This window comes from Phocoena sinus, chromosome 6 (assembly GCF_008692025.1).
Source record: "Phocoena sinus isolate mPhoSin1 chromosome 6, mPhoSin1.pri, whole genome shotgun sequence".
NCBI lineage: Eukaryota > Metazoa > Chordata > Mammalia > Artiodactyla > Phocoenidae > Phocoena > Phocoena sinus.
The window spans coordinates 113,379-139,892 of record NC_045768.1 but is presented as its reverse complement, the minus strand read 5'-3'; the positions used below and the strand labels follow the sequence as shown (position 1 = coordinate 139,892).

General features: G+C 55.8%; 1 protein-coding gene across 1 annotated transcript in view; it reads left to right on the top strand.

The window, feature by feature from the left end:
- Positions 1-26,514, top strand: part of CACNA1B (calcium voltage-gated channel subunit alpha1 B) — a 196,066-nt gene that overhangs the window by 72,453 nt on the left and 97,099 nt on the right. The window contains 7 exon segments of the mRNA XM_032634862.1: positions 1,896-2,008; positions 6,866-6,978; positions 9,103-9,234; positions 9,399-9,471; positions 19,393-19,510; positions 21,501-21,568; positions 24,481-24,587. Of these exon segments, the coding sequence (XP_032490753.1) occupies positions 1,896-2,008; positions 6,866-6,978; positions 9,103-9,234; positions 9,399-9,471; positions 19,393-19,510; positions 21,501-21,568; positions 24,481-24,587 (724 nt within the window).

The window sequence follows — 26,514 nt, the reverse complement described above, 5'->3', positions numbered from 1 at the left end:
GAATGCGTGAGCACCCTTTCTCGGCCTCTGAGGCGAGGCTGAGCACGTGAAGCTGAGGGTCTCCTCCTTGGGAGAGAGGAGGAGCAGGCAGGGTGCCGGGGGCTCCGCTCCGGGTGTCCCCTTTCTCTGAAAGCCTCCCCTTTGGCGGTTCCTGTGCTCGTTCATGCACAGGGCTCCCGCTTTGGTCTCCTGGGAGCAAGGTGGACACCCAGGCAGCGTCAGCTCCAAGGTCTGCCGTGTGTGTGGCTGGGGTGCCCATCTCCATGGTCTCTCCTCCCGGGACGTGAGCTCCTCTCGTGGGGTCCTGAGGGGCCGGGGCCACGGGGCTTGTGTTCCGACTGCACTCAGTCACAGCTTTCCCGCGGTTTCTCCAGGAGGGCTGCTTTGCCGTCTCATTACCCGTCCCGTGCTTGGCTCGGGTGCCCTGGTGGTGGTTTTGACTGGTTTCAGAGGCCAGGCAGGAGCTGGTTGTCCACGTACTCCGGTCCCCTGCTCGAGACCTTCCAGGGCCGTGTGGACCATCACGTGTGTGTCTGTGAGGCACGGTGCCCAGTGGGCAGTGGAACTGATGTCTCTGCTTGTACAGGGCCTCGGCTGCCACAGCCCTGCCCGATGAGGCCGCTGCCTCTGTGCGGCACTTGGTGGAGAGCTGTGGGGGAGAGTAGATTTCGGGGTGCGCAGGGAGGGCAGGAAGTGTGTGGCCCCCTCTTCTACCATCTGTTTTAGCATGAGCTGCTTGAGGTCCAGTCTCCCAACCAGCCTGGATGCCAGGGGCCCTGGGGAGGCTGGGTGGGCAACTGCCTGGTGACTGGACCCCTCGGTCCCTGGCCCTGCATGGTGGGCTCTGCCCTTGGTGCTGAACTGCTTCCCTGGCTCCCGTGCCCTGGGCTCAGAGGCTCACTGTCTGAAGTGATAGGTGGATTCCAGCTTTGGGATGAGGGTCAAAGCCAGTGACCTTGTTCTGACGTCTGGCATTCCTGGTTTGGCGGCCCGTCAGTGGCCGAGCTCGGCTGCGTCTCCTGCGTGGCCTCGTACCGCTTTTGGACTGTTTCCTCTTGCTCTGACCCTGCCTTCTGCTCAGGCTGGGTTAGGGGTAGTGTCTGTGTGCGCTGGATTCGCAGCAGGTCCAGTGCAGCCTCCCTTCAGTCCTGTCAGCCGGGTCAGCGCTGCCGTGGCGGGATCCCTGGGCTGAGGCGGGCCCTGCTCACCACTGCTGCCTGCCCGGCCCAGCCTGCGGGAAGCGGAAGGCACCCCACCCACAGGGGTCTCTGTATGACTCCCCAAGGCCCCCAGCAAGCACGGGTGCCTCCTGGGAGACTCGTACTGCGGGGGCCCGGGGGTGTCAGGTGGTAGGGACACTCGCCTTTAGGGGGGCGAGCCTGCAAACATGGTTAAAACCCAACACGGCGCTGCTGTGCGCCTAAGGGGGTCAGGAGGTCCTCGCAGAGGGACGGGGCTTCTGGCCGGGTGGCTGAGGGATTCCAGCTGCCGTCAGTGCACGGAGCGCGGGACGAGACTGAGGGCAGAAGGACAGGCTCAAGGCCGTCCAGCTCTTCCACGGGGGTTGGGCGCCCTCTGCCTGACGCCTGGGTCCTCCTCTGGGAGATTTGGGCCCTTGACCCAGAACTCACTCTTGAGCCCAGTCCTGGGAGGCTGCCTCTGTGTCCCAAGGCACTGGGCACTCAGCTTTCAAGGTGGAAGGAGCACCTCTCTGCGACACTCCCTGTCTGTTCGCGGGCTGTTCTGTCCTGGGCTGAGGTTGGAGCTCAGGGGCCACCGGCCAGGCCTGGAAGCCCCACCCTGGGTCGGCCCAGAGGTCTGGTGTCCTCCTGTCTGGGCTGGAGCCAGGTGGGAGGAGACGCGAGCTAATCCCCCTCTTCTCCGGCTTCTCCTAGACTTTGCAGAGTTTGTTTTCCTGGGTCTCTTCCTCACAGAGATGTCCCTGAAGATGTACGGCCTGGGGCCCAGGAGCTACTTCCGGTCCTCCTTCAACTGCTTCGATTTTGGGGTGAGTGAGCCACCTTGTCAGGGACGCCCGCTGCGGGTCCAGACGGGTCCGCGGTGTCCTGGCCGGAGAGCGCACGCACCCCTCCCACGATGCCGTACCCAGTGTGAGCTGGGGCCTGTGGAGCAGAGCCGGGGGCTGGGGGACTGTGATCCCCTGTGGGTCAGAAAGGCTGCTGGCAGGCAGGGGAGGCCTGTCCTGGTCAGGCCCTGACTGGTGCGGGTGCTGGCCATGGGCAGCCTCCTTCCCTCCCTGGCCCTGTCTGTAGAGTCTCAAGATCAGCTTAAGGCTCTGTGGCCTCCTCCGCACCTGGTGTGCGATCTTCTAAATGTCTGCTGTCCCGTGGAGGCTCGAGGGGGCTGTGGTCCTGACCCCCATCATTCCTGTGGGTCTGGTCCTGGGCACATGCAGCAGCGCTTCCTGGGGAGGCCGGAGGGGAGCAGTGGGCCTGGGTCCCTTCACCAGCCTCTGCAGGTGAGGGAGGCCTGGAAGGCAGGTGTTTCTGAGGCTCCCTGTGCTGAGCCTAGAGCCTGGGGCTGGGGTGCTGTTGACACCTGTCCAGAGGCCGAGTTCTGACCTGGTGGAGGCTCTGAGTGAGAAGTGGCCGTGCCACAGCCCGAGGAGGCCTTGCACCTCTGCAGACTTCTCGGAAGCCAGGGGGAGGCTGGACCTAGGTCGAAGGAAAGCTTCGACTTGGGATGCAGTTTAACTTTACCTTTTCCTCTCCGCGCCGCAGTGCAGCTGACAGACAGTGTCTATGACTTTGTCAGATCTTCACGACGGCTCACTTCATACATGAATAACTGGAGACATTGTGTGATGGACCCAGGACTGCCCAGCTAGTGTGCGGGGGAGTCAGTGCTGGAGCCCGGGGTGGGCGTCGTACACCCGCCATGCTGCCTGAGCTCTGGGCGGGGGAAGGCGGTGGCTGCCCAGGTGCTCTCTGGGACATGTGGGCACCTGCGATTTTCATAGATGGTTGTGGGGAAGCCAACTCTTCTACTCCTTTGCCTTCTTGGTTACAAAGAGAGCTGTGGTGCGCGTAGGCAGAGGGGACCCAAAGAGGGGAGGAGACTTCAGAGTGACGGTGTCTGGGAACCAGCTAGGCCCCAGGGCAGGGGAATAATTTGCGCACAAGCCAACAAAGTTTTCCAAAACTTAGCGGCTTAAAACAAGCATCTATTATCTCAGTTTCTAAGGGTCAGGAATCCAGGCGTGGCTTTACAGGGTGCCTGTGGCCTGGGATCTCTCACGCGTTTACAGCCCAGCTGAGGCTGGGGACGCAGTCATCCCAAGGCTTGGTCAGGACTGGAGGGTTGCGTTCAGCCTCCTCACAGGCTGTTGATCAGACTCGCTCGTGGTTGGTGACTGGTCTCGCTTCCCGGTCCCGTGGCCTCTCCACAGGCTGCTTGCGTGTCCTCACCGTGTGGCAGCTCGTGATGTGAGTACCTGACAGAGGCTAAACCAGTCTCAGGAGAGACAGCCGTCAGCCTTGCTATTGTATTAACATTTGTCAGGAAGGAGTCGCCGGGCCCGCCCGCTTTTCATGGGGAGAATGTTACCCAGGGATGCGAACACCAGGAGGCAGGGGTCCTTGGGGGCCGTCCCGGAGGCTGACTACCACAGTCCACTGATCCAGATTCTTCCCAGTGTAAGATACACTCACCTCCACTCCCAGTTCCCCAGACGCATCCCATCACAGCATCAGCTCAGCGCCCCGAATCTCGTCATCCAAATCGGACCCACGTCTGGTTGAGGCTCCTACAGTTTCTTTCAATCTTAGAGCCGTGAACTGAGAGAGACGAGCTATCCACGCCCACACCCAGCATACAGCGGTGGGACGGGCAGGGGTAGCTGCTTTGGACCTTCCCGTTCAAAACGGGGCCAGCGGGGTGCACAGGAGGGCCGGCTGGACTGCAGCCAGCACGTGTTGGGAAAGCCCTGACTCGTTCTGGGGCCTGGGAGCCCTTGGGCTCTTGGTTTTACCCGAGTCCCCTCCCCTTTCCGTGGAAGGTAGGGAACGTTCGAGTCCCCTCCCCTTTCCGTGGAAGGTAGGGAACGTTCGAGTCCCCTCCCCTTTCCGTGGAAGGTAGGGGACGTTCGAGTCCCCTCCCCTTTCCGTGGAAGGTAGGGAACGTTTCCAGCTGAGGTCTTCTTGGCCTGCTTCCTGCTTGGTAGAATTGTGGGATCCAAAGGCCTCATTTTGGTTTTTGCATTTCAACCCAAGCTGGTGATATTTTTGTGCATGTAAGCCTTTTAAGAGCATTGTGGGTGTGTTGTGAGTCTTCCCAGAGTTCAGTCCATTGGACGGAAGCCGTGCCCACAGCTCTCTTAGAGATGAGCCCTTCTCGGACTGAGCTGCTGCTGAGATGACCAAGGTCAACACCCTTCCACGTCCTGGAGGACTTACTGCTTCGTGAGGCCCATTTGCGAGGCTCACCCTACATCCCTTGAAGGGCCGGAAAGCGGCTGAATATGCTCTGAGGCCCCGCCTTTGATCTTTTGGGATCTTCCATACCAGCCCCCGTTGTGCCCTTGGCTTCATTTTTAGACCGTGCCATTTTTTTTTTTTTTTGACCGTGCCATTTCTTAACGTTGGCCTTATTTGGTCTCTGGAGAGGCTGAGCATCTCCCAAACTAGCGAGTTGTGGCTTCTCTTCACTTAGCAGCGCTTCCTCAGTTCCCGCCCTCCTCCCGCCTTGGGCTGCGAGCAGCAGGAGACGCCAGGCAGCAGCGCCACGTGCACTCTGCTTGGACGGCGCCTCCGCCAGCGCCCCAGCGCAGGAGGTACGTCTCCCGCTGCCCCTGCGGCTGCAGTGTGGCTCTCTGCCCACTCCCCTCCTTAGTTTCCTGTGCCCCCTCACTCTCCTGCAGGCCTCACGGGCGGCACCTTCAGCGTCCAGAGACCTCGGAAGAGTGTGTTCAGGGCGCCTCAGGCCATCGCCGCTGTGCTGCTTGGGGCCGCTCCCCAACTCCAGAGCCGCCCCGCGCCTGGGGACCTTAGTTCAGCAGCACGGCACTCCTGCTTCCGAAGTCGGTATTGGTCTTTCCTTCTGGGTAACAAGTTACTCCAGGGCTTAGTGGCTTAAGGCAGCACATGTCCTCTCATTCCCGTGGGGGAGCAGTCAGGCTGTGACTCTCAGGTCCCTCCCGAGGTTCAGTCCTTGCAGCCTCCGCTGGGCTGGAGAGCTCCCTTCCAAGCTTGTGCTCGTGACTGTTGACAGACCTCAGAGACTCATCCTCCGGCCTCACTCTGGCGGCTGCTGGCAGGCTCGGGCCTGGTCACATGGGCCTCTGCACAGGCTGCCCCAGCGTCCTCACAACACGGCAGCCGTGGCCCAAGAGAGGGCCGAGAGCACGAAGGCCAAAGCCTCAGGCTTCTTGTAACTGTTCTCAGAGGTGCCAGCCTGTCACGTTTGTTGTGTTCTGTTTGCTGGAAGTGAGTCACTAGGTCCAGCCCACCCTCCAGGGGACAGGGGTGTACAAGGGGGTGAACCCGAAGCAGTGGGGACCGTCTTGAGAGGCCACCTACATTGTGAACCAATGTGAGCAAATTCTGAGGATTAATGGGAAATAGGAGACATGTTGGAACAGTGACAGTGAGAAGAACGTAGATTCAGAAAACAGCAGTCTTCAGCCCTGGGCACGATCTGGGTGCTGTGTGATGCTGAGACGAACTGGTGGTGATTTTCGGGGGACCAAGGGCAGACGCGGCAAGCTCGCTCCATTCGCTGCCCTGCTAGGGTCATAGTGGGTGCAGCAGCTGTGAGCAGGTCTGACCCCTGAATGCTGTGCTTGCGTCCAGGGGGGAAACGCATTTGGGGTGATGCAGAGCTGGTGCAGCCAGCAGACCAGACACGCAGGGTCGTGGACCAGCGCTAACCTGCGGGGACCGCTGCCCTGGCATAGTCACTGTTGGTCAGGCTTGGTGAGGATGTTGATGTCGAGCTGATCCTGTTTGCAGCTGGTATGAAATGGGTGGAAGTGACTGAAACCTTGGGTGATGTGTGAGCCCAGCGAAGCAAAAGGGAATTTAAGAGATTGACGTTCGGCAGTGGAGTTCTCCACACCAGCTGCAGAAGCCAGCTTAGAAGGAGTGAGAATTAGCCACACGCAGAAGAGCACACGAGCGCTCATGCTGACCGCGAGCCCGGGTGTGCCCCGTGAGGTGCAGTGGCCAGGGAGGGAATTCTGTTTGGGTGCCGTTGGGTGAGGGGTCTGCTGTGCTTCAGCCCTGCTGCTCTGTCCTTTCTGAGTCCCTCACGTGAGACACCGATGCTGAGGAGTGGCTGGAAGGAGGGGCAGGCCTCTTGCCCGCAAGTCCCGGTCCACCAACGTGGACGGCGCCTGGGATGACTGTTGGTGAAACAAGGGGCAGGCTTGCCCCCATCTATCCTTGGTGGTACTTGCTGGCTCCCGCTGTTGGGAAGAAGACAAGATGCAGTTATGAACTGGAGCATCTCAGAGGTGGCAGGACCAGAAAGGGGATGTTACAAGGAAGCAGAGCCTGGTGGTCTGTGTGAGAGCAGCGTAACAGGCAAAGCTGCCGGAGGCGGTTTGCCGGCCCCAGAGGGTCACCAGGCTGTGATGGAGCACAGGGGAGGCATCAGACGAGGAGGCTTTAGGATCTGCCGGGAAAGCTGCAGCCCCACTCGCCCCTGTTCTGTGTCCTCCTGGTGTGTCTGGGTGGGGGAAGGGCGGACACCGTCTGCAGCTCCCGGAGGCGGCGGGGGCTCAGTGTGAGGCCTGTGCCTCCTGTTGCCTTCTGTGGCTTGAGCTGCAGACGGGGTGGGCGGGGCAGATGCTTACGGAGAGAAGCAGCCGCACACGCGCCCTAGGCTGACCCCATCTCCGTTGCAGGTCATTGTGGGAAGCATTTTCGAAGTGGTCTGGGCGGCCATCAAGCCAGGAACCTCCTTTGGGATCAGTGTGCTGCGGGCACTCCGGCTGCTGAGAATCTTCAAAGTCACGAAGTATGTCATCCGTGCGCTTTGGGGGGCGGGGGCGCAGGCAGCATGGGAGCCAAGCCAACACAGGTGCCGCTCCTGGGGACGGACGGCATGGGTCTTGCCCTCAGTGACCTGGAACCTCTTTCTGTGGGTTTTAACTGGTTAAAAACAGAAGACAGTCACAAAGCAGCCCATGCGAGCGAGGGCCACAGCCCACAGGACTTCGTGTCGGCCCTGGGAGCCCGTCTACCTGCAGTGCCATGTCCAGCCTCAGCACTGCCCCAGCACTTCTGGTTCTTTCGTTAGCTCGTTCCCCACGGTTTCACCCTGTCTCCTCTCTTGAACTCAGCAAGCCCACCTTTCAACCTCAAAGGATGACTCTGCTCCATAGTTGATGGAGAAAACAGAAGTTATCAGACGGATGTTTTCCCATCGTCCCACCCCTAAGTCTGCTCACCTGCCCTGCAGCCCTGCTCCCGTCCTGGCCCCGACGGGACTCTGACCTTCTGACCTGAACTCCCAGGCCTGCCTTTTCCACTTGGGGCCGACGCTGCCTGGCCTGTCCTCGGTGACAGGACGGGGCCCTGACCGTGTATTCAGTTTCATTCCACTTGGCTCTTCACAGCCTGGAAGCAGGTCTCACCCTTTTGCCCACAAGGAGGCTGAGGCCCAGGCCAGAATGCGACGCAGGCCAAACCTCCCCCCTCTCTGCCAGATCAGCAGTGCTGGGAAGGGGGGCCGCCCTTGTCCACAGCTGTCTCGGCAGCAGCAGAGCTGCCCTCACCCCAACGGCCATGGCCGTAGGACTCCACAGTGGTACCCGAGCCACCCCGAGGCTCTGAGGCTCCCACCCCGCGAGCGGCTGGAGCGTGTGGCCCGCACTTGCCTGGCACCGGCCTCCGCACAGTGTCCCTGGTGGCCCGGGTCATGACGACCGTGGGACGGTCCAGACCGAGCCTGCGCAGGTGGCTTGGGCTCCAGGCCCCCGCTACAGTGACCGACACAGCCTCCTGGTCTTTCTATTCTGTTTTAAATCCAAACCTGAGGCCATTCGAGGTCAGGACAGTTTAACCGTGGAGGAGCTTTGACAGGAGTTCGGTCGGCTTGGCCCACAAAGGCTGCTGGGTGCCCTGCGCCGCCTACCCTCCGTGCTCTGCTGCTTCTGCAGGAGAAGGGGCTTCAGGAGGTGACGGCCAGTGCTGCCCTCTCCTTGGTCGTGGGCCTGGCATCTTAGCAGCTCCATTTCCTCCTGGAAAGCGGGTGGCCCCTGTCCTGACGTGGGCTGACCTACACCCCGCCCATCCCACGACAAGGCTGTTTGGAGCCTTCCAGCCCATCTCCTGTTAACTCTCACCTACCTAGTCAGAGAGCCTGAGGAGGATGGTGGGCCTCTCTGAAGCAGCCTTGGGGACAAGGGCCCAGGGATGCCCCAGGCAGATGCCCTAGTCCAGGGCAGAGGACAGCAAGTGGAAAGGCACAGAGGCACGTGGTACGTCCGCCTGGGCTCTCCTGGGGGTCGCAGCTGGAGGGGACTCATCACCCGGCAAGCCAGCAGCAGCTAGACCGTGGGCAGACCTCAGGGGGCCTGTGAGCCAGCGGGGGCCAGCTGAATGAGAGGGACAGAGTCTCAGACCCCCAGGAGCGTTGGAGGGGTGGGGTGGAAGGGAGTCGAGGCTGGAGGGCTGCTCCGCACTGTGTGGCCCTGGCCCTCTGGGAGGGGCCGCTGGGGTCAGCGTCTGCACCCCGTGCCCGGCCTGCTCAGTGGAGGCTCTTTGCGCGGGGACCCGCGTGCTGAGGGTGGCGATGCTGATGGATGCTCCAGTGCAGCCCCTTCTCCTGTGTGGCCGTGGGCCTCGCTTCCCGCGAGTTGGCCTGAGGGGGTTGAGGGGCGAAGGCGGGCGTGGTCATGGGGGTGGGGAGACTGGTGAGCAGGTGTAGGAGGCGACCGTGAGCTCAGCGCTGGACCCTCGGCGTCTGCTGTCCCTGTGGGCAGGGGGCGGGCGCGGTCCAGACAGGTGGTCCGGACCCCTGGAGAGAGTACTCTCCACACACCGAGCGTGGGCCCTCAGGCCAGCAGGCGCCGGAAGCCGCAGGCACGTGCGTCCGTGTCCGGGCGTCCAGGCGCTCGGACCAGGCCTCTGCCCGCAGGTACTGGAGCTCCCTGCGGAACCTGGTGGTGTCGCTGCTCAACTCCATGAAGTCGATCATCAGCCTGCTCTTCCTGCTCTTCCTCTTCATCGTGGTCTTCGCCCTGCTGGGCATGCAGCTCTTCGGGGGACAGTAAGTGAGGCCGGGCCCCGGACACAGCGCTCAGAGGGGACGGTGCCGCCCCGGGTGCGTCCTCCGCTCCCCTCCCTGAGGGTCCTGAGGGGGGCCGCTGGCACCAGACGCAGCCCGTCCAGCCCGATGGAGCTGCCTCTGTCCAAGACCCTTGTTCCTCTCAGGTTCAACTTTCAGGACGAGACTCCGACGACCAACTTTGACACCTTCCCCGCCGCCATCCTCACGGTCTTCCAGGTAAGGCTCCTGCTCCTGGCTCACTTCTGGCGTGTGGGGCCCCCCCTGCCGGGTGTGCAGGGCACGCAGCCTGCCTTCCCCGTCAGCCCCTCCCGCCTCTGACGTGCGTCCCCTGCGCTGGGACCAGGTCGGGAAGGAGCTGCCCGAGGAACAGGTGGACACCTTGGGAGGCCCTGGCTTCAGGTCGCCACTTACCTCTCTGCCCCCGAGACCTGGAACCGATCACAGCCGTCGTCCATTGAGAGTCGAGTGGAAAGCACTCCCCGGGCTTCTCCCTCCAATGGCTTGGCCCCAGCGGCCCCTGTTTCCCTTTGTGTCTGGAAACATGCCGCCTGCAGCCCCTGGGGACGCTGAGCCTTGGTTCCCTCTTGAGGACTCTCCCGGTTCAGCGCTGTCCCCCTCGCAGAGCTGTGGCCCCTGGGTGCCCCACAACTGGCCTCACCAATGTGATAAAGCCCTCTGCCTCATGAGCGCCCTTCGCCACACCTGAGGCCAAGCAGGACAGGCGGGGGCGGCGGGGGTGCCCACAATGGCACTTAGGGAAGCCCACAGGCTGCAGGTGCTCTGGCCAGAGCCCTGCCTGGCTCCTGGCCTCTGGGGCCGCTGGCGCTGCCCCCCAGCCAGCACTGCAGCCACAATGCGTGTATGTAGAGGGGACCTTTGGGGCTCCTCTCTCAAAGGAAGGCGTCTTTCCAGCCGACCGTTCGAACCACAGTAGACGCTTGCTGACAGAGTGACTCAGTCTCGTGATGTCACCCGCAAGCCCCCCTCCCGACCTGGGTGGAGCAGAGCAGCTCTTTTCCCAGAGGCTCGTCTGCTCCCGGCCTGGCAGGACTCCAGACCCCGGGCTGTCATCGTTCTGTTTCTTGTCCGACCCCACTTTCGGGTCCTGTGGCTTTGCCCTCCTCTGAGCTTTAAGGATTGGGTTGCCCGTCAGCGTACTACCCTTCGCACCTTCTCCATCAGAAGCATCGCCAATGGCTTGACTGACTCAGAGCTGGGGAAGCGTCCAGCCCTTTAATGAGGCCGAGAGGGTGGTCGAGGCTGGAGGAGGCTGAGAGGACGGCCAGGACTGACCGTTGGCCCAGCCGGGCCTGTGACGCCCACAGGATGACGCTGGGTTGAGGGCCTGAGACCCAGGCTGGAGCCCCTGCTTCTGAATGGGGTTGGAGAGGGCACAGGGAGGCATGTGACCAGGGGGAGAACAGCTTGAACTCTGCTCCTGAGGAAGCTGCCCGACCACGCCCACAGGTGGAGGGTGAGCTGCTCCTAAGAAATTGAAGCAGCACAGTAACGCAGGTGCCTTTAACCCTCAGAGGGCTGAAGGAGGAAGTCAGCACAAAATTACGGAAGAAAGCCGCCTCGGAACTGAGGATCTCCGGTTAACGCGAAAGATAACTAGGTAACATTCCTAGAAGTAAAAGACACAGCTGTTTAAATAAAAAGTGGAGGCTGAACCGTACACTGACGTGATCCTCTCAAGAACGTGGAGGACCTGAGCCAGCTGCGGCTCAGAGGTGGAGAGAGAGGGTGCCAGCGATGTTCCAGAAAGAGCTGAGACCTGGACACAGCCTGATACAGAGAAAATCTTAAAATCTGTTATAGAAAGACAGATTTCCTGCAAAAGAATGCCAGTCTGATGGCAGGCCTCTCGTGGCAATGATGCCAGAAGGTCTGGGAAAAGCAACTTTAAAATATTGGAGGACGGTCCCTGTTGGCCTGGAATTCCCACTCAGAGAGCTGCAATTCAAGGTGCAAGAAAGACACACCCAGACACAGATTCTGAGAGTCACACCCAACTGCTGAAAGCGCTGCAGACACTGATACGGATACGTTTAGGAAAGCGGATAAATGGGGAGAAAAGGTGCATTAACCCGAGGAGAAGCAGAAAAGCTGGGCTATTTCAGAAACTGAATAATTTCTGAATAATAATTGAATAATTGAAAAATCTACCTGCCCTGGAGACACGCTGACAGGTTTACAAGTGAATTCTGCTGCATATTTCAGAACGGTTACTCCAGTTTTATACAGACGACTCCAGAGAAGTTAAAGAGGAAACACCCACCCTTTTATGAGACTGGAATAACCTTGATATGAAAACACTAGACAAGGGCAATATAAGAGAAGGAACATATAGATTACTGTCACACTCAGAGAGACAAAACACCCTGAGGGAAGTACTGGATGTACTTAAAGATCACCTTTATGATCAACTTGAATTTATCCTAGAAACGCAAGATGATTTAACATTAGAAGGTCTATTAATGTAATTCATCTTAACAGATTAAAGAAGGAAAAAAAACACGTATGATCAGAAAAAACATTTGAACTCTAGCAAAAGCACAGCCAAGCACCAGAGAGAGAGGCAGATGAAACAAGACTGACAAATTGTGTTGATTGTTGAAGCTGGGTGATGAGTACGTAGGGATATATTACACTCTCCACTTTGTATGTTTGAAACTGTCCATCGTGAATTTTTTTTTCTAAAAGAAAATCCCATGATAAAACCCAACACTCCTTGCAAATAAAAACCCTTAGCAGATTATGCTAGTATCAGTGGTCTTAGTGCAGTAGAATAAGAAAAAAATGAAATAACATTTCTCAGGATTGCCAAGGAAGAAAGAAAAATGTCATTATTTACAGATGAAATACTTATATACACAGAACACTCATGTTGTCACTGCAGATGGACAGTTTGGTTATCCATAGACAAAAACATGGAGTTGGATTTCTACCCTGTAGCAGATTTGAATATCAGTTCAGGTGAATTAAGACGTAAATGTGAAGAGCAACTCTGAAATTTTAGAACATACAGGAGAGTAATGTTACTGACTGAAAGCAGGGAAAGCCTTCTTAAGGAAGATGTAGAAATGCACAGATCGTAAAGGAAAGCTTTGACAAATTTGGCTATTGAAATACAAATTTCTGTGCATCAAAAGACACCATAAAAAGGTCAAACGAACAAGTCATAGGCTGGGAGTAGATGTTTCCACAGCATTAGCTAATAACCAACAGCCAGAATAAATAACCAATAACCAGAATAAATCGAAGACTTCCACAAATCAGAAAGGAAAGACAAATAATGCAGCCGGAAAGGGCAAAGTGTGTAAGCAAGGAACTCGGGACAGGAAATTGGGCTGATGAGTAGACCTGTGAAAACCATCATCTGTTCACTCATAGTCAGGAAATGCAAAGTAAACCCACCTGTCAGTTTGGTTGAAATTAAGAAATCTAACAGTCTCAAGTTTTAGAGAAGATGTGGAGAAATGAGGATTCCTTTATGCTGTTGGTGTGTTGGTAGAACCACTTCGGAAAGTAATGTCACAGTATCTAACCCACCGGAACTCACACAACAGCAGTTGCCGTTGTGGGTATGTGCTCTGGAAAGTCCCTGGCCTAATGCACAGAGAGAGACCTGCGAGACCATCACAGCAGCATCGTGTATGATGGCAAAACGCTGGAAACCTCTTGATTGTTCATCATCAGGAGAGTGGATGAGGAGGGTGTGTTCCGTCTGCAGCAGGACCGTGAATGACCTAGAATTAACTATATTAACGTGGATCACAAGCAATGTTAAGCTAAAAAAAAAAAGAAAAGCAAGATCTGAAATAATACCAGGCATATGATACTATTTAACTAATTTCTTAAACTGAAGTATAGTTGATTTACAATGTTGTGTTAATTTCTGCTGTACAACAAAGTGATTAAGTTATACATATATATACATTCTTTTTTCCATTCTTTTCCATTATGGTTTAGCATATGATACTAAATATTTAATAAGGATGGAAACATCTTGTTTCAAAACACATTGCATAACAAGTTTATGGTATATATGGAAGTACAGGTGTAAAAGCTTGCATGGGCATGTTTAACACCAAATTCAGGGTGAGGTGGGCTTGGGGAGAGGAGGAATGAGACTGGAGATTTCTACTGAGGGAACTTCAGCTACATTTTAAAGTTTTATTTCTTAAGCTGGGTAATGGGTACACAGAGCTTTAAATATTATTCATTGTACCTTTCTGCATGTTTGAAATAGTACATAATTTAAAATTAAATGGGTACAAAAAGATAAACTAAGTAGACCTTAACCAAAAGAAAGCTGGTGTAATGTTAACATCAGCCAAAATAGAAGTGAAAAAGAAGGTGAAAAAAAGCTGTAGTAAAAATAAGGAAGTACATTACGTAACAATAAAAGGAAGATGCAGCCTACTGGCACGGCTCAAAAAACATACCAAGCAAAACCCCACAGAATTACAATCCTGTTTTTACAGGATAATTACAATTATCCTGTAAATTACAATTACAAATCAACAGTCCACCCTCTTTTAAGAGACTTATGTTTCTATCAGACTGAAGGATGAAGCTGATAAGGGATTAGACAGGATGTAAAAGAACTCATGAGCACAGCAGTCACAAATCGATCGGCTGGTACGTACAGAACTTGCCAATTGATAGTGAATAAAATAGTCATTATCTGGGGCACAAGGAACATTCACAGAAACTGATCACTTGTTAAGTCACTCCGGAAATTCCTACAAGCATTAAAGAATCACACTCCTACAGCACACATTCTTTTTTTTAAAATTTATTTATGTTGTTTATTTTTCTTTGGCTGCGTTGGGTCTTTGTTGCTGTGCGCGGGCTTTCTGTAGCTGCAGCGAGCAGGGGCTACTCTTCGTTAAGGTGCGCAGGCTTCTCACTGCGGAGCACAGGCTCTAGGCCCGTGGGCTTCAGTAGTCGTGGCTCGCAGGCTCTAGAGCGCAGGCTCAGTAATTGTGGCACACGGGCTTAGTTGCTCCGTGGCATGTGGGATCTTCCGGGACCAGGGATCGAGCCCGTGTCCCCTGCACTGGCAGGCAGATTCCGAACCACTGAACCACCAGGGAAGTCTAGCACATTCTTGATATTACTTAAATAAATAGAAAGCACCAGTAAACAGTCACTTAAGATCTTCCCCATATTTGAAAGCTGAGGGTTTGGGTTGAAGAAGACAGCACAGTGGGCAGTACAGAATATTTAGGACTGAACAATAATTAGCAAAGCTCATAGGATGAGTCTGAAGCAATACTTAGAGGAAAACTTAGAGTCTTAAAAGTAATTATCAAAATAAGAGAATGACTAAAAATAAGTAAGTGCTCATCTTAAAAATCTAGAAAAAAGAATAATAGAGTAAACCAAAGAGAAATTGAAAGCAGGAAAAAATGATACTAAGAGCAGACATTAATGAAACATAAAACTAAAATACCAAGATAACAAAATCCTAAAAAGCTCGTTCTCAATAAGGCTAATAAAGTAGATAACTTTATAGCAAGACTGATCAAGAAAAAAAGCACAAATAAAAAGTATAGCCCAATGCAACAAACTAGTGAATATAATGAAAAAGAAGCAGACTCACAGATAAAGAGAATAAAAGAGTGGTTACCAGTGGGGAAAGGGGAGAGGGGAGGAGCAATATAGGGGTAAGAGGTACAAACTATTACATATAAAATAAGCTACAAGGATACATTGTACAATATAGGGAATATAGACATATTTTCTAATAACTGTAAATGGCATATAACCTTTAAAAATTGTGAATCACTGTAGCGTACACCTGGAGCTTACACAATATTGTACATCAGCTATACTTCAATAAAAAAATATGTTTATTGAAAGTATAGCCTAAAAGGGAGGTATAACTGCAGAAAAGGGAGATATTTTTAAAATCCCAAAAGAATATTATGGCAACTTTATGCCAATAGGTTTGAAAACTTAGATGAAATGTGCACTTCTATAGGAAAACATCAGTTACTTAAATCAGCTCAAGAAGAAAAAAGAACTGGATAATTTTATAACCATTAGAGAAATGGAATCCCTAGTCAAAGCTCTCTTCCTGCCTTCCTGCCTCCTGCCCAGGGCTCGGGGAGTTATAAGGTGAGTTTTGTCACGCCTTTAAGGAACAGATGATAATGGACTCAGACACTTCCAGAGAAGGGAAGAAACCATTTCATGGGGCTAGGACAACCTTGACCCCACAGCCCAGCAAAGACAGTGTAAGGAAAGCAAAATGCAGACAGAGTGTGAGCTCTGTCAACCAAAAAAACTGCAGGAGGCTGCAAATAAGAAGTGTTTTGGGGTCTCAAGAACTGCAATTCAAGAGACACAGATTTGGCTCAAATAAAAAGAGTGTCCTGGGGAAGAGAAAGAGTCGGGGCCTTGTAAGACAAAAGCCACGAGGCTGTCCTCTGACACAACAAGGGAAAGTGTGTCCTTCAAGGACGGCTGTCACCAGGCATTTTAAGGTGGGTGTCTGATAAGTGTCTTGAGTTTCTGACAGATGTTCTGGAGGCCTGCATTAGGACATTAAGTGGTCAAAAGGTCAGATTCCATCCAGGCCTCCTGGCTCCATTTCAGAGAGCTCTCTCCTTCCACAGATCTGTGAGGCAGGGGCTTTGTTTTGTCTACTGAGGATCTCAAGTGCCTGAAGATTGCCTGACGCACAGCAGGCAGGCACTCTAAGTGTTTGCTCAGTGAAGGTAGATGCAAATAGTCTGAAATAGAATATTCAAAAATCAAATCCAGTTGTGTACAAAATAGAACCTCATGGCTAAACTGTGCTTATCTCAATAATACAATAATTTGTCAATGTAATTTCCTGATCTCTACAGTTTAAAAGAGAAAAATAAGCATATCAATAGATTTAGAAAGATAGAATATTGATATTATGATGAAAAACATGTTATACAAAGAACTTAAAATACTGAGGACTCAAAAAAAAACCAAAAAAACCCAAAACAAACCCACAGCTAGTTGGGTGATAGCTAATATGGATGGGTTTCTTTTTTTTTTTTTCTTTTTTTTGCGGTACGCGGGCCTCTCACCGTTGTGGCCTCTCCCGTTGCGGAGCACAGGCTCCGGACACGCAGGCTCAGCGACCATGGCTCCCGGGCCCAGCCGCTCTGCGGCATGTGGGATCTTCCCAGACCGGGGCACGGACCCGTGTCCCCTGCATTGGCAGGCGGACTCTCAACCACTGTGCCACCAGGGAAGCCCAGGTTTCTTTTCTGAAGAGATGGAAATAAAATTCTAAATTCTGAATTCTAAATTCAGTTCTAAAATTGACTGTGGTAATGGTTGCACATCTTTGTGAATATACTAAAAACCATTGAATTATACACTTTAAATGACTGAATTATATGGTATGTTAATTATATCTCAATAAAGTATTATTTTACAAAGACCGTAGCTAACATCACAGATAAAAGATTGTTGGTGGTTAATTTTATGTCAACTTGACTGGACCATGGGGTGCCTAGATTAAGCATTATTTCTGGGTGTGTCTATGAAGGTGTTTCTGGATGAGACGAGCATTTGAACTGGTGGACTGAGAAAGCAGATGTGGAAGCCTCACCTAGTCCACTGAAGGCCTGAGTAGAATAAAAGGGCTGAGTTAAGGGAGAGTCCACTCTCGCTGCCTGACCATCTTTGAGCTGGGACATCCGTCTTCTCTTGTCTTTTGACTCAGAGTTGGGCTGAAACTTACACCATTGTCTCTCCTTGTCAGCCGTGGGTCTTGGGACTTATTCTCCGTGACCACAAGATATACCCAGACATCTCCCCTTGGTTCTGTTTCGCTGGAGAACCCAGACTAATACAGATTGAAAGCATAACCAAGGATATCTAGTATTTAGGCAGTTGAAGTCAATGTAATAAGAAAAAGAAAGAGGCAGAAGGACTGGAAAGGAAGAGACAAAATAGTTATTATTTACAGATGGTGTGATTATTTACGTAGAAAACTCAAGAGAATCAATTAGAAATAATAAGAGAATTCATTGTTGCTGAACACAAGGTCAACATAGGAAAAATAAAGCTTTTCTATATAACAGTATCATTCAATTAGAATATTCAATTAAAATGAAAGATTTCATTTACAGTAGTAACAAAAGCTATGTTATCCAGAAATAAATCCACAATAAGTATGCAAGACTTTTACAGGTGAAATTATAAATTGTTATTAAAAGACCAAAAGAACTGAATACCTATGTTTATAAATGGGGCGCCTTCCTGTGGTAAAGGGATCCGTTCTCCCTAATTTAATTTGGGATCCAAATCCCAACAGAACTGCTCTTGGAATGCAGCATATTGATTCTGTGGCAGAGTAAATGGCCAAGGATAGCCAGGACAGTTCATGAAGGAGTGATGTGCCCCTCCATATATCAAGACTTATTATAAAGCTACAGTAATGAAGATTGTGAGGTATAAAGACAAAGTATCAAAGAACAGACTAGAAAGCCCAGAAACATGTCCAAGCCTATGTAGGAAGTTGGTCATATGAAAAAGATGGCATTTCAAATCAATGGGAGCGGGATGGGATGGTCAAAAAACGAGCCTTCTGTGTGGAAGAAAAGTAGGTCTTCATCCTCAGGAGTGCACAGAGCAGTAACCACAAGCTCTAGTTGGATTAGAGACCTAAAAGCCAAACTTTAAAGTGATTTGAAGAAATATAGGAAAATTATTTATGACCTTGGGATGGAGAGAGATTTCTTAAGGGGCAAAAAGCAGAAACCATAAAGGAAAAGACTGATACATTTGACTTCATTAAACTTCTTTATAATACAAAAAAATTAGTTAAAGGCAAGAAGGAGACCAGCAGAAGATTTTTCCAGTAGACACTGCAGATAGAGAACTAGTATGTACAAGAATACTTAAGAAAGTCAGTAAGAAAAGGTGAGTTACCAGAAATCCAAGCCAAAGTGTTGAAAAGGCCACAGAAAGGCCTCAAAGTGTTGAGCAGCCACTGGATACAAGAGAAGGTGTCCCGCCTGCCTGGCTCTTCCGTTCACCGCTCCGGCCGGCCCGGCCGGGAGCTATCAAAGGGCGTGACTGCACTCAGTTTGGGACGAGGGTGTGAGGAAGACACAGCCTGCGTTGCTGGTGGGACTGTAATTTGGGATAAACACTTTGGAAACGTCTAGTGAAGTCAAAGGTGTGCAGAACCTACGATCCAGCAGAACCAGTTCTAGACAAACTTCATGTTCACAATGGGACACACCGGCAAAAACCTCGGAAGTGCCTGTTGGGGAAGATGGGTGAGTACATGGGGGGAATCTATGCAGCACCTTCCACGAACAGTGGGTTTACACGTGTCCAGCCAGGCAAACGTCAAAGATAAAAGAGTGAATGAACGGAGTGATGATGCAGTCCGACGCCTGCCCGTGCGTGTTTAAAACACACGTGGTGTATTTCATCTATAGGCGTGTGTGTGTGTTGTGTGCTGTAGGACCACAAAGACTGGAGGCCCCCCAGGTTCACGGTTGGGGTGGCCTGTCGAGGGTGATCGTGGGCAGTGGGACCTGATGCGAATATGACAAAACGTTGGCAATTTCCATGCTGAGTGGCAGACACACGAGTGTCTGTTACCTTATCCCCTTGTACTTTCCCCCAAATGCAAGTGCAAAAGAGGCACGTGTTTCCCGATGGGGCAAGGACGGCATTTAGCCGCCCTCGTGGCCTGGACCCCCTGGGCCAGGGGAGGCAGGAACCTGGAGGGTCAGAGGCCCTGGAGCTGTTGTCTGGCCGTGAGCAGCTTGTGCCCCTCTCTGAGCCTCAGTTTCCTCACCGGTGCGGCAGTGACCGGGCAGCTCTGGGACGTGGGAAGCTCTGCCGTGGTCTCCGTGCCTTTGCTCACCTTTCTCTCCTGTTGGGAGCTCCCTTTCCATTCTTGGCACAAACCCAGAGCACATTCATCTTATAAGGCCTGACCCAGCCCAGCAGCCACGTCCTTCTGGAAGTTTCTCTGGAGGCTCCTGGGCCACCTGAACCAACATCCAAGGACCTGTGTGTGCGCACTCGTGTGCCCATGGGCTCGTGGGTGCGGGCGTGCGTGTGAACGCGGGTGGCTGTGGGGACACGCCCCGGCTGCTCTCCCACCCTCTGCAGATCCTGACTGGGGAGGACTGGAACGCGGTGATGTATCATGGAATCGAATCGCAAGGTGGAGTCAGCAAAGGCATGTTCTCGTCGGTTTACTTCATTGTCCTGACGCTGTTTGGAAACTGTATCCTTCTGCCGTCTGGGCAAGGGGGTCGGTGCTTCCTGGGCCTGCTCTCCCCTCCCTCCCCAGGAGGACGGAGCCGGTGTTCGGCGCGAATGAACGTGTGTGTGGGCGGCTCTCCCATGGAGGGTGGGCCGTGATGCGCCCCCGCCCAGGAGCAGCTTGAGTTACAGATGCAGCCTGAGGTCGGCCCCTCGGGCCGAGGAAAGCGTGAGCAGCGCGTGGGGTGTCCCGAGGCAAGTAGTGAGGTCAGCGGTGGGAAGACTTGGGCTTTGAGCCTGAGGGCAGCCATCTGTTTTGTTTTCACTTTAATTTAATTCAGTAATTAAGTCGTGGCACTGGGCTTTTGAAAAAAATCTTTGCCCATGGAAACACCCGCCTGCAGAGAAGGGCAAAGGAAGGTCTTGTGCGGAGGAAACTCCTCAGGCTTGTGTTTCAGGGTCTGGGCTGTGGGACTCTGTGACGTCAGGGCAAGCCCAGCCAGGGAGGCTGTGCCTCAGGCCCCCTGACCGCGCCACCCGGTTGGAGTGTGTCCCTGTGGCTGGGCCCCAAGGGGCATGGCCTTCGTCCTGCTCTCGGCGTAGCGAGGCCTCTGAGGGTGCCCACAGCTGTGGGCAGTGCCAGGAGGCAGCAGCCGACCTTGGCGTCCTGTCCCGTGGGCCCCACTGGGGCCCTGAGCAGGCCTGTCTATGAGGCACTGCCCTGGGATGTGGGTCCCCCCTGAGTCCCAGGGTACCTCCTTGCCAGACAGGGGGCCTGACGCACAGGGGTCACCCAGAGCCGACGGCTGCTTGAGCGTGGCACTGGCCCAGAGCCGCTGGGATAACGTGGGGCCCAGGGTTGTCCCTGGGCGTCTGTCCCAGGACCAGCAGGGTTTGAGACGGTTCGGCTGTCACAGCTGAGGGGAAGGGGCAGCTGGCATTGAGCGGGCAGAGGACACCCCATGGCAAAGGACTGCCTGCCCATCGTCAGTGTGCAGGGCACTAGGTGACCGGGAGGGCACCCGCCCGCGGGGGCCAAGGGTGGGCCTGGGTCTGCGGGGGCTACAGGGGTGAGGCACCGAGGGCGGGGGCAGGGGGAGGGGCAGCGCAGGGGGGACAGTGCTGCCTGGCGCTGAGGCTGGGAGAGGTGGCTCCAGCGATGGGAAACCTGAAGGGATTCAGGTCAGCGGCGGCGCGAGGGCCTGAGCCTGCAGAGTTCAGATGGGCAGAGCAGGGCCGTTGGGCCCCCTGACCCTGGGACCCTGGGGAGTTACCGAACCTCTGTGGCCTTTGTTTCCTCATTTCTGACTGGGGACCATAGGAGCACCTTGTCGCGGCTCCCAGGGGGCACAGTGGGAGGAGGCTTTGAAGGCGGCGGCCTCCTGCTGGGCACTCCCGTGGCATCTGCCATCCGCATGTTGCCCCTGCTGCTCTGGAGGAGGGGCACCTCGAGGGAGGGGTCCCAGGACTCGGCTTTGGTAAAGGAAGGTGGGAACGAAGCCAGGCACGTGTCCGTGAGCCTTGCCGGGAAGCTGGTCCGTCGGTGGTCTCTGCTCGTGGGACCCAAAGGTGCCAGAGCCCACATGCAGCCTGGGTGCTTGTTGGGAGAGGTGGGGGCAGAGCGGGCAGCCCTTGTGCCCTCCTAGGAGGCAAAGGCAGATCAATCCAACACAGCGCGAGCTTCCGGCCTGGAGCGTCGGCCCTGAAGAGGGGGCGGGGGGAAGGGGTGGTGTGGGCTTTCGAGGAGGCCGGGCGATGTGGCATTGCATGAAGGAGGCCGGGTGGAGGCCAGGGGCCCTCAGGACCCAGCGGCTGGGCTGGGCTGTGTCTGGGGCTGACGGGCTGACAGGGCTGGAGGGCCGGGGGTGGGGGCATGTGGACACCAAGGAAGGAGGCCGAGGCTGCTCAGGCCCTGGGGAGATGGGCCCCTGTGTTGTCAGAGGGAGCCGTGGTCTGAGCCTGGGAGACGCTGTGGGTCGGAGGGCTTCCCTTCCTTAGCTGGAGCCGACCAGACACTCTGCTGAACGTCTTCCTGGCCATCGCCGTGGACAACCTTGCCAACGCACAGGAACTGACCAAGGTGTGTAGGTAGGGACCCACCTGCAGCCTAGGTATGGGTGGGGTGGGGGGTCAGTCCGTGTCGCTCTGGATGTGGCTGCAGAGCCATGAGGAGGGCCAGGACCTGGGTTAAGGGCCATGTGACTGCCGTCCAGGGGTGTTTCCTCCAGGCCCTGGACAGGCAGGGCTGTGGGGAGCGGCACCGAGGAGGTAGGCAGAAAGAGCACGCTGGGAAGGCAGATGGGCACGAGGGCAGCTCCCGGGAAGCCCAGACCTGGGAAGGACACCCGGAAGGGCAGGAGGAGGTGTGGGAGCTGGTGGCAGATGACATGGCGCAGACCAGAGAGGGGCCTGGAAGATGGGGGCCAGGCTGCCCTGGTCTCTGTGCGGAGTGGGCTGTGTCCTCGTAGGAGCGAGACGCATCAGGAGGTGGGCCTAGGGGCCATCCAGTCTGAAGACCCCAGAGGGCACTGAGGGGCCCTTGTGGTCATTCCCGGTGTGGCTGGCTGAGCTCAGGCTGGCGCTGGGCAGCGCGGTCCTCAGAGTCGGGCCAGGCTGTCGCTGGGGGAGCAGTCAGTGCCTGTTCTCAGCAAGCCCATGCCCCAGCAGGACAGCTTTCTTTCCAGGCTGTACCCAGTGGGAGTCGTCTAACAGTCATCTCTCATCCTTGAGCCTGGTGGGGGACGTGATTACACGTGTCTCCCCTGTGGTTTCCCTTCAGATGGCACAACCCCCTGCCTGCTTACCGTCACCCTCTCTGCCCTGGACAGTGCAGGCAGCCCGCTGTTTCAGCCTCAGGCTGGCACTTTGACAAGCCCGGCTCCCGGTGCAGAGGGCACTCCTGCTGGTCAGGGGCTCTGAGCAGGCTCTGCTCCTTGCAGGCACGCGCATACTTGCTCTGTACGCCGGGCCTATGCCTGTGCGCGCACGTGTGTGTGTGTGTGTGTGTGTGTGTGTGTGTGTGTGTGTGTCTGTGCGCTCGCGCCCGCCGTCCCTGACAGCCTCCCACTTGTGTTGCACCCACTCCGGTCTAGCACATCCTAAGACTCTTAACACTGTCCCCGTTCTGGGGCTTGACTCGGGCCTTCCCTGAGGAAGGCAGGCAACAGAGATGCAGGTGTGCCACAGTGGTCCTGACAGCGTGTGCTGTACAGGTGCCCTGCTGCCCCACCCGGCTCCCTGCGAGGAGTGCTCCACGGGGGCGGCCCGTGCAGTGTGCCTCCCCCCACCCCCTAGCTGGGCTGGGGCAGTGCCTGTGGGTCTGGACTCCTCCCTTCTTCTGGGTGCTGGCTTCTGAGGATTGGGAATCCCACTGGCGTGCCCATTTCTGTTGTTAGCCAGCTCCTAGACTGAACCTTGCCATTCAGGAGGGGCTGGAGAATGGCCCAAGGCTCTGGCTGGGGGGACCCGTGCAACCACAGAGCACTTCTTGGGGTCAGGATTTACAGGACCACGTGAGCTAGGGGTGCCCAGCAGCATCGTCCTGGGCTGGGTGAGCTTGAGTTCAAAGCTCTCACTGCCCCTTCAAGGCTGTCAGTGGGTGAGGACATACTGACAGGCCATGTCCTTGGGGCCCTGTATCCATGCACAGACCATAGGTGGTGGCCCCTTTGGGCAAACTGCCCTAATTCAGGAATTTCCTTGCTTTGGGAGTTGGGGCAGGTGGACGCCTGTCTGTGTCAGGCTATGGGGCATTCCTGGGCTGGCCAAGAGACCAAAGGGCGGACACTCCCTCCTTTACAGTCCCACAAATATATGGTAGCATCATTTATTTTGAAGTGGAAATAAATTCACATCGAGTTTGTTTGTAGAACACCAGTTGGAGTGACTTGAGGGCCGTAAACCAGGATGGAGCCCATAGCTGGAGGAACGACATCTCTAGGGTGTTCTGTGGTGGGTCTAGCTCTGCCTCCCCTCTGAGGCCTGAAGTTTGAGTGTCTCTTCTCTATGGTGGGAAGTCTTCAGACAGCTAATAGGGGGCTTAGTTGCCATTGCTACGCCTCTAAAAGCAGATTCAAGGACATTTTGGGACATGTTGGGAATGCCAGCTCCCAGGGGAGCCAGGTGGGCCCGGGATTGGGGTAATGGGGGATATAAGGGTGGTCCCAGTGATCTAGCTGGACGGCACAGAGACTGGTTTCCCTCCCAGGGCTGGTAGACTCAGCCTAGAGCTGTTTATCTAGATCTGAGGAGCAGATCATGTTGGTTTTGCCTAGTGACGTGGGGTCAGGGCTGGAGGGTCTGTCTGGATGTCCACTCCCTTCCCATGGAGAGGGCAGAGGCGGGGCAGGGTGTCTGCAGGCGCGCACACATGAGCACATGCTATCCCGGGCGGCAGAGAGCCGTGGGGCTCCTCCAGGAACTCAGTGGGGAAGGGAACACAGGGCCAGGCATGGTCACAGGTAGACAGATGTGACCCGATGAGTGCAGGTGGAAAAGCTCAAAGGCTGCAAGGTGGCCCTGCTAGGCACATTGGTGGTGATGGTTCGTGTGGGTGGTGCAGGGCAGGGACCCAGGCTCAGGGTGGGGCGCCTGCCCCTCGCCCTGGCTCAGCACCCTGGGGAAGAGGTGACTTCGTTCCAGTGTGACAAGCGCTCTGGGTGGCGGGGGAGCAGGTGGGAATAAAGGAGGGGTGGGTTTGCATTTTGATGGAATAAAGACTAACACATGGAAATGGGTCCCTGGGGCTGGAGCTCTGGAGTGGGGCTGTCAGCTGTGAGCGCCCTGGGAAGGGGTGCTGACACAGAAACCCTGGGGACTCTTGCCTGCAGAGGTGGGCGTAGCAGGGCGGTCTGGAGCGTGGGTGGGTCGTGCTAAGGCGGGAGCTGGCTTCCTGGCCCCGCTGGCTCAGGAGGCTCCAGGCGGAAGAGCTGGTGGCATCGGAGTGGACACAGCACTCTCAGGCTAGCTACATATTTCTGTCTGTCCAAACAGGACGAAGAGGAGATGGAAGAAGCAGCCAACCAGAAGCTTGCTCTGCAAAAGGCCAAAGAAGTGGCTGAAGTCAGCCCCATGTCTGCCGCCAACATCTCCATCGCCGCGTAAGGCTCTCGGAGTGGGCTGTGGGCGGTGGCGGGAGCAGAGTCCAGCTCCCCCGGGGCCTCCTCAGGGGCCCTCGCCTTGGCTGGAGCTGTTAGGACACAGCCCCTTCCCAGGAGCTGAGATGCGGGGGAATGGCGCTCCTCCCCTGCGGGGACTTTTGAGCAAAGAGACCACCAAGTAAAGCCTCCCCGCTTCTCCCCGCCGGGGTGAGAGCGCGGTGTGGCAACGCCGTGGGTGGGAGTGACCACGGAAGGTGGCCCCCTGGACAGTCTTGGGCAGCGCCAGGGACTTGGTGTGTCTGCCTTACACACCGCCTTTCAGAAGTGTGTTCTGTGAGCCGGAAGATTCAAGGGGTTACTTCAGCAGCCCAAGAGACTTAATGCAGTTCCCAATAGTATCGCGTTCTGGTGTTGGGACAGGAGTCGAGAGGAGGCCTCTCTGATGAGCAGAGGTGCAGGCGGGGCCTAGACTTCCGTCGGGGACTCTGGTCGCCCAGAGCCGGCTGCGAGCGCTGCTGGGGGCGTTATGGATTTCCGAGTTGGGACAGAACGCCCCGGCGCAGGGCCAAAAGCCACGGTGGGCTGGGGGGCGTTGGCCCCCGGGGAAGGAGGCAGGAAAGTCCGGCCCAATCCCGGTCACTGGGTGGCCGTGAGAGAGCACAGAGGGGCTCGGGGCCAGGCTGAGCCCACCCTGGAGCTGCTGCCCCTGCCTTCCGCCCCGCTCGCCAGCCCCCGCCACGGCTCCCACTCCCCACGCTGCTCCACGGGCCCCCGCTCTGCAGCTGCTTCCCTCTCCCGTGGACACAGTGCTGCGTGGCCGGAGCACCTCAGGCCCGTCTGTGGTGACACAGGCACTGGTGCTGAGAGTGTGCTGGCACGTGGATGCGTTTGTGGGGGTGGGAGTGTGTACACGCACGGGTGAGGGTGCATCTTAGCAGCCCCAGTCTCGCCTGGACGTCACAGGGCCATGGCCTGTTTTCTAGGAGGACGTTTGCAGAGGACCTGTCTCTAAGGTGAGCAGAAAGTGCTGGCCTTTGGGGGAGGAGAAGCAAAGGGAGGTCCCAGGCCCTGGGAGTCCAGGCAGGGGTGCAGGGGGCCTGCAAGGAGGCAGGCAGGACACAGCCGCCATCATTCCACAGCTGCTGGGGGCTCAGTGCCCAGTTGTTCTGGAGTTCTGTTGTCTGGCCAATGCACCTGCTCAGTCTGCTTGGTCCCGGGCTTGCTGTGACCCGGTTACTTCCTGAGCTGCGTAAGCTGCTGGCGGTCTGCGTAGAGGACGTGGTTGGTGACTGACCCATTTATTCACGTGGGCCCTGTGGAGTTTCTGTGTAACTTTTGCCTTCCTGCTGTTCCGGAGGGGAGCGTGGTGTCCTGTGTCCCCTGCTGCTGCTCAGGGCTGCCCATTCCTTGGGGATGTGCGGCAGGGTGTCCACTCCCACCTGGGCTGGGACCTAAGCGGGGAGGGGCCCTCAGCACAGCCACGGGGAGCTTGTCAGGACACCAGAGAGGGAAGTCTGGATGTCCTTCCTCTCCCTCCGCCCCCGTCCCCGCTTGGGACGCTGCTGTGCAGGAAGCAGGCTGTATCCCCGGGGCCTGGGGGACACTTGGTGTTCTCCCTCACAGCAGGCCCTGAGCTCGGTGCTGGCCCATCCCTGTCACGGCCAACCTGGGGTATGTCCAGGCGTTGGCCCTTGCGTCCCCCTCTTGGGCCAGCTGTGGGTCCCGCGGCCTCCCCCGGGACGCGGCTTTGGGCCTTGTCCTCGGCCCATCTCCGCTGCATGCACAGTGGGTCTGACGTGACTCCCAGGTGCGGAGGGTGGGGGGCGTGAGGACCACTGTGCGTGGTTGTTTGCTCTCCTCCATCGAGCTGAGACATCTGCGGGCAGGAGCTGTGCTCCAGCGCCTGTCTGTCCCGTCTGCCCCAACG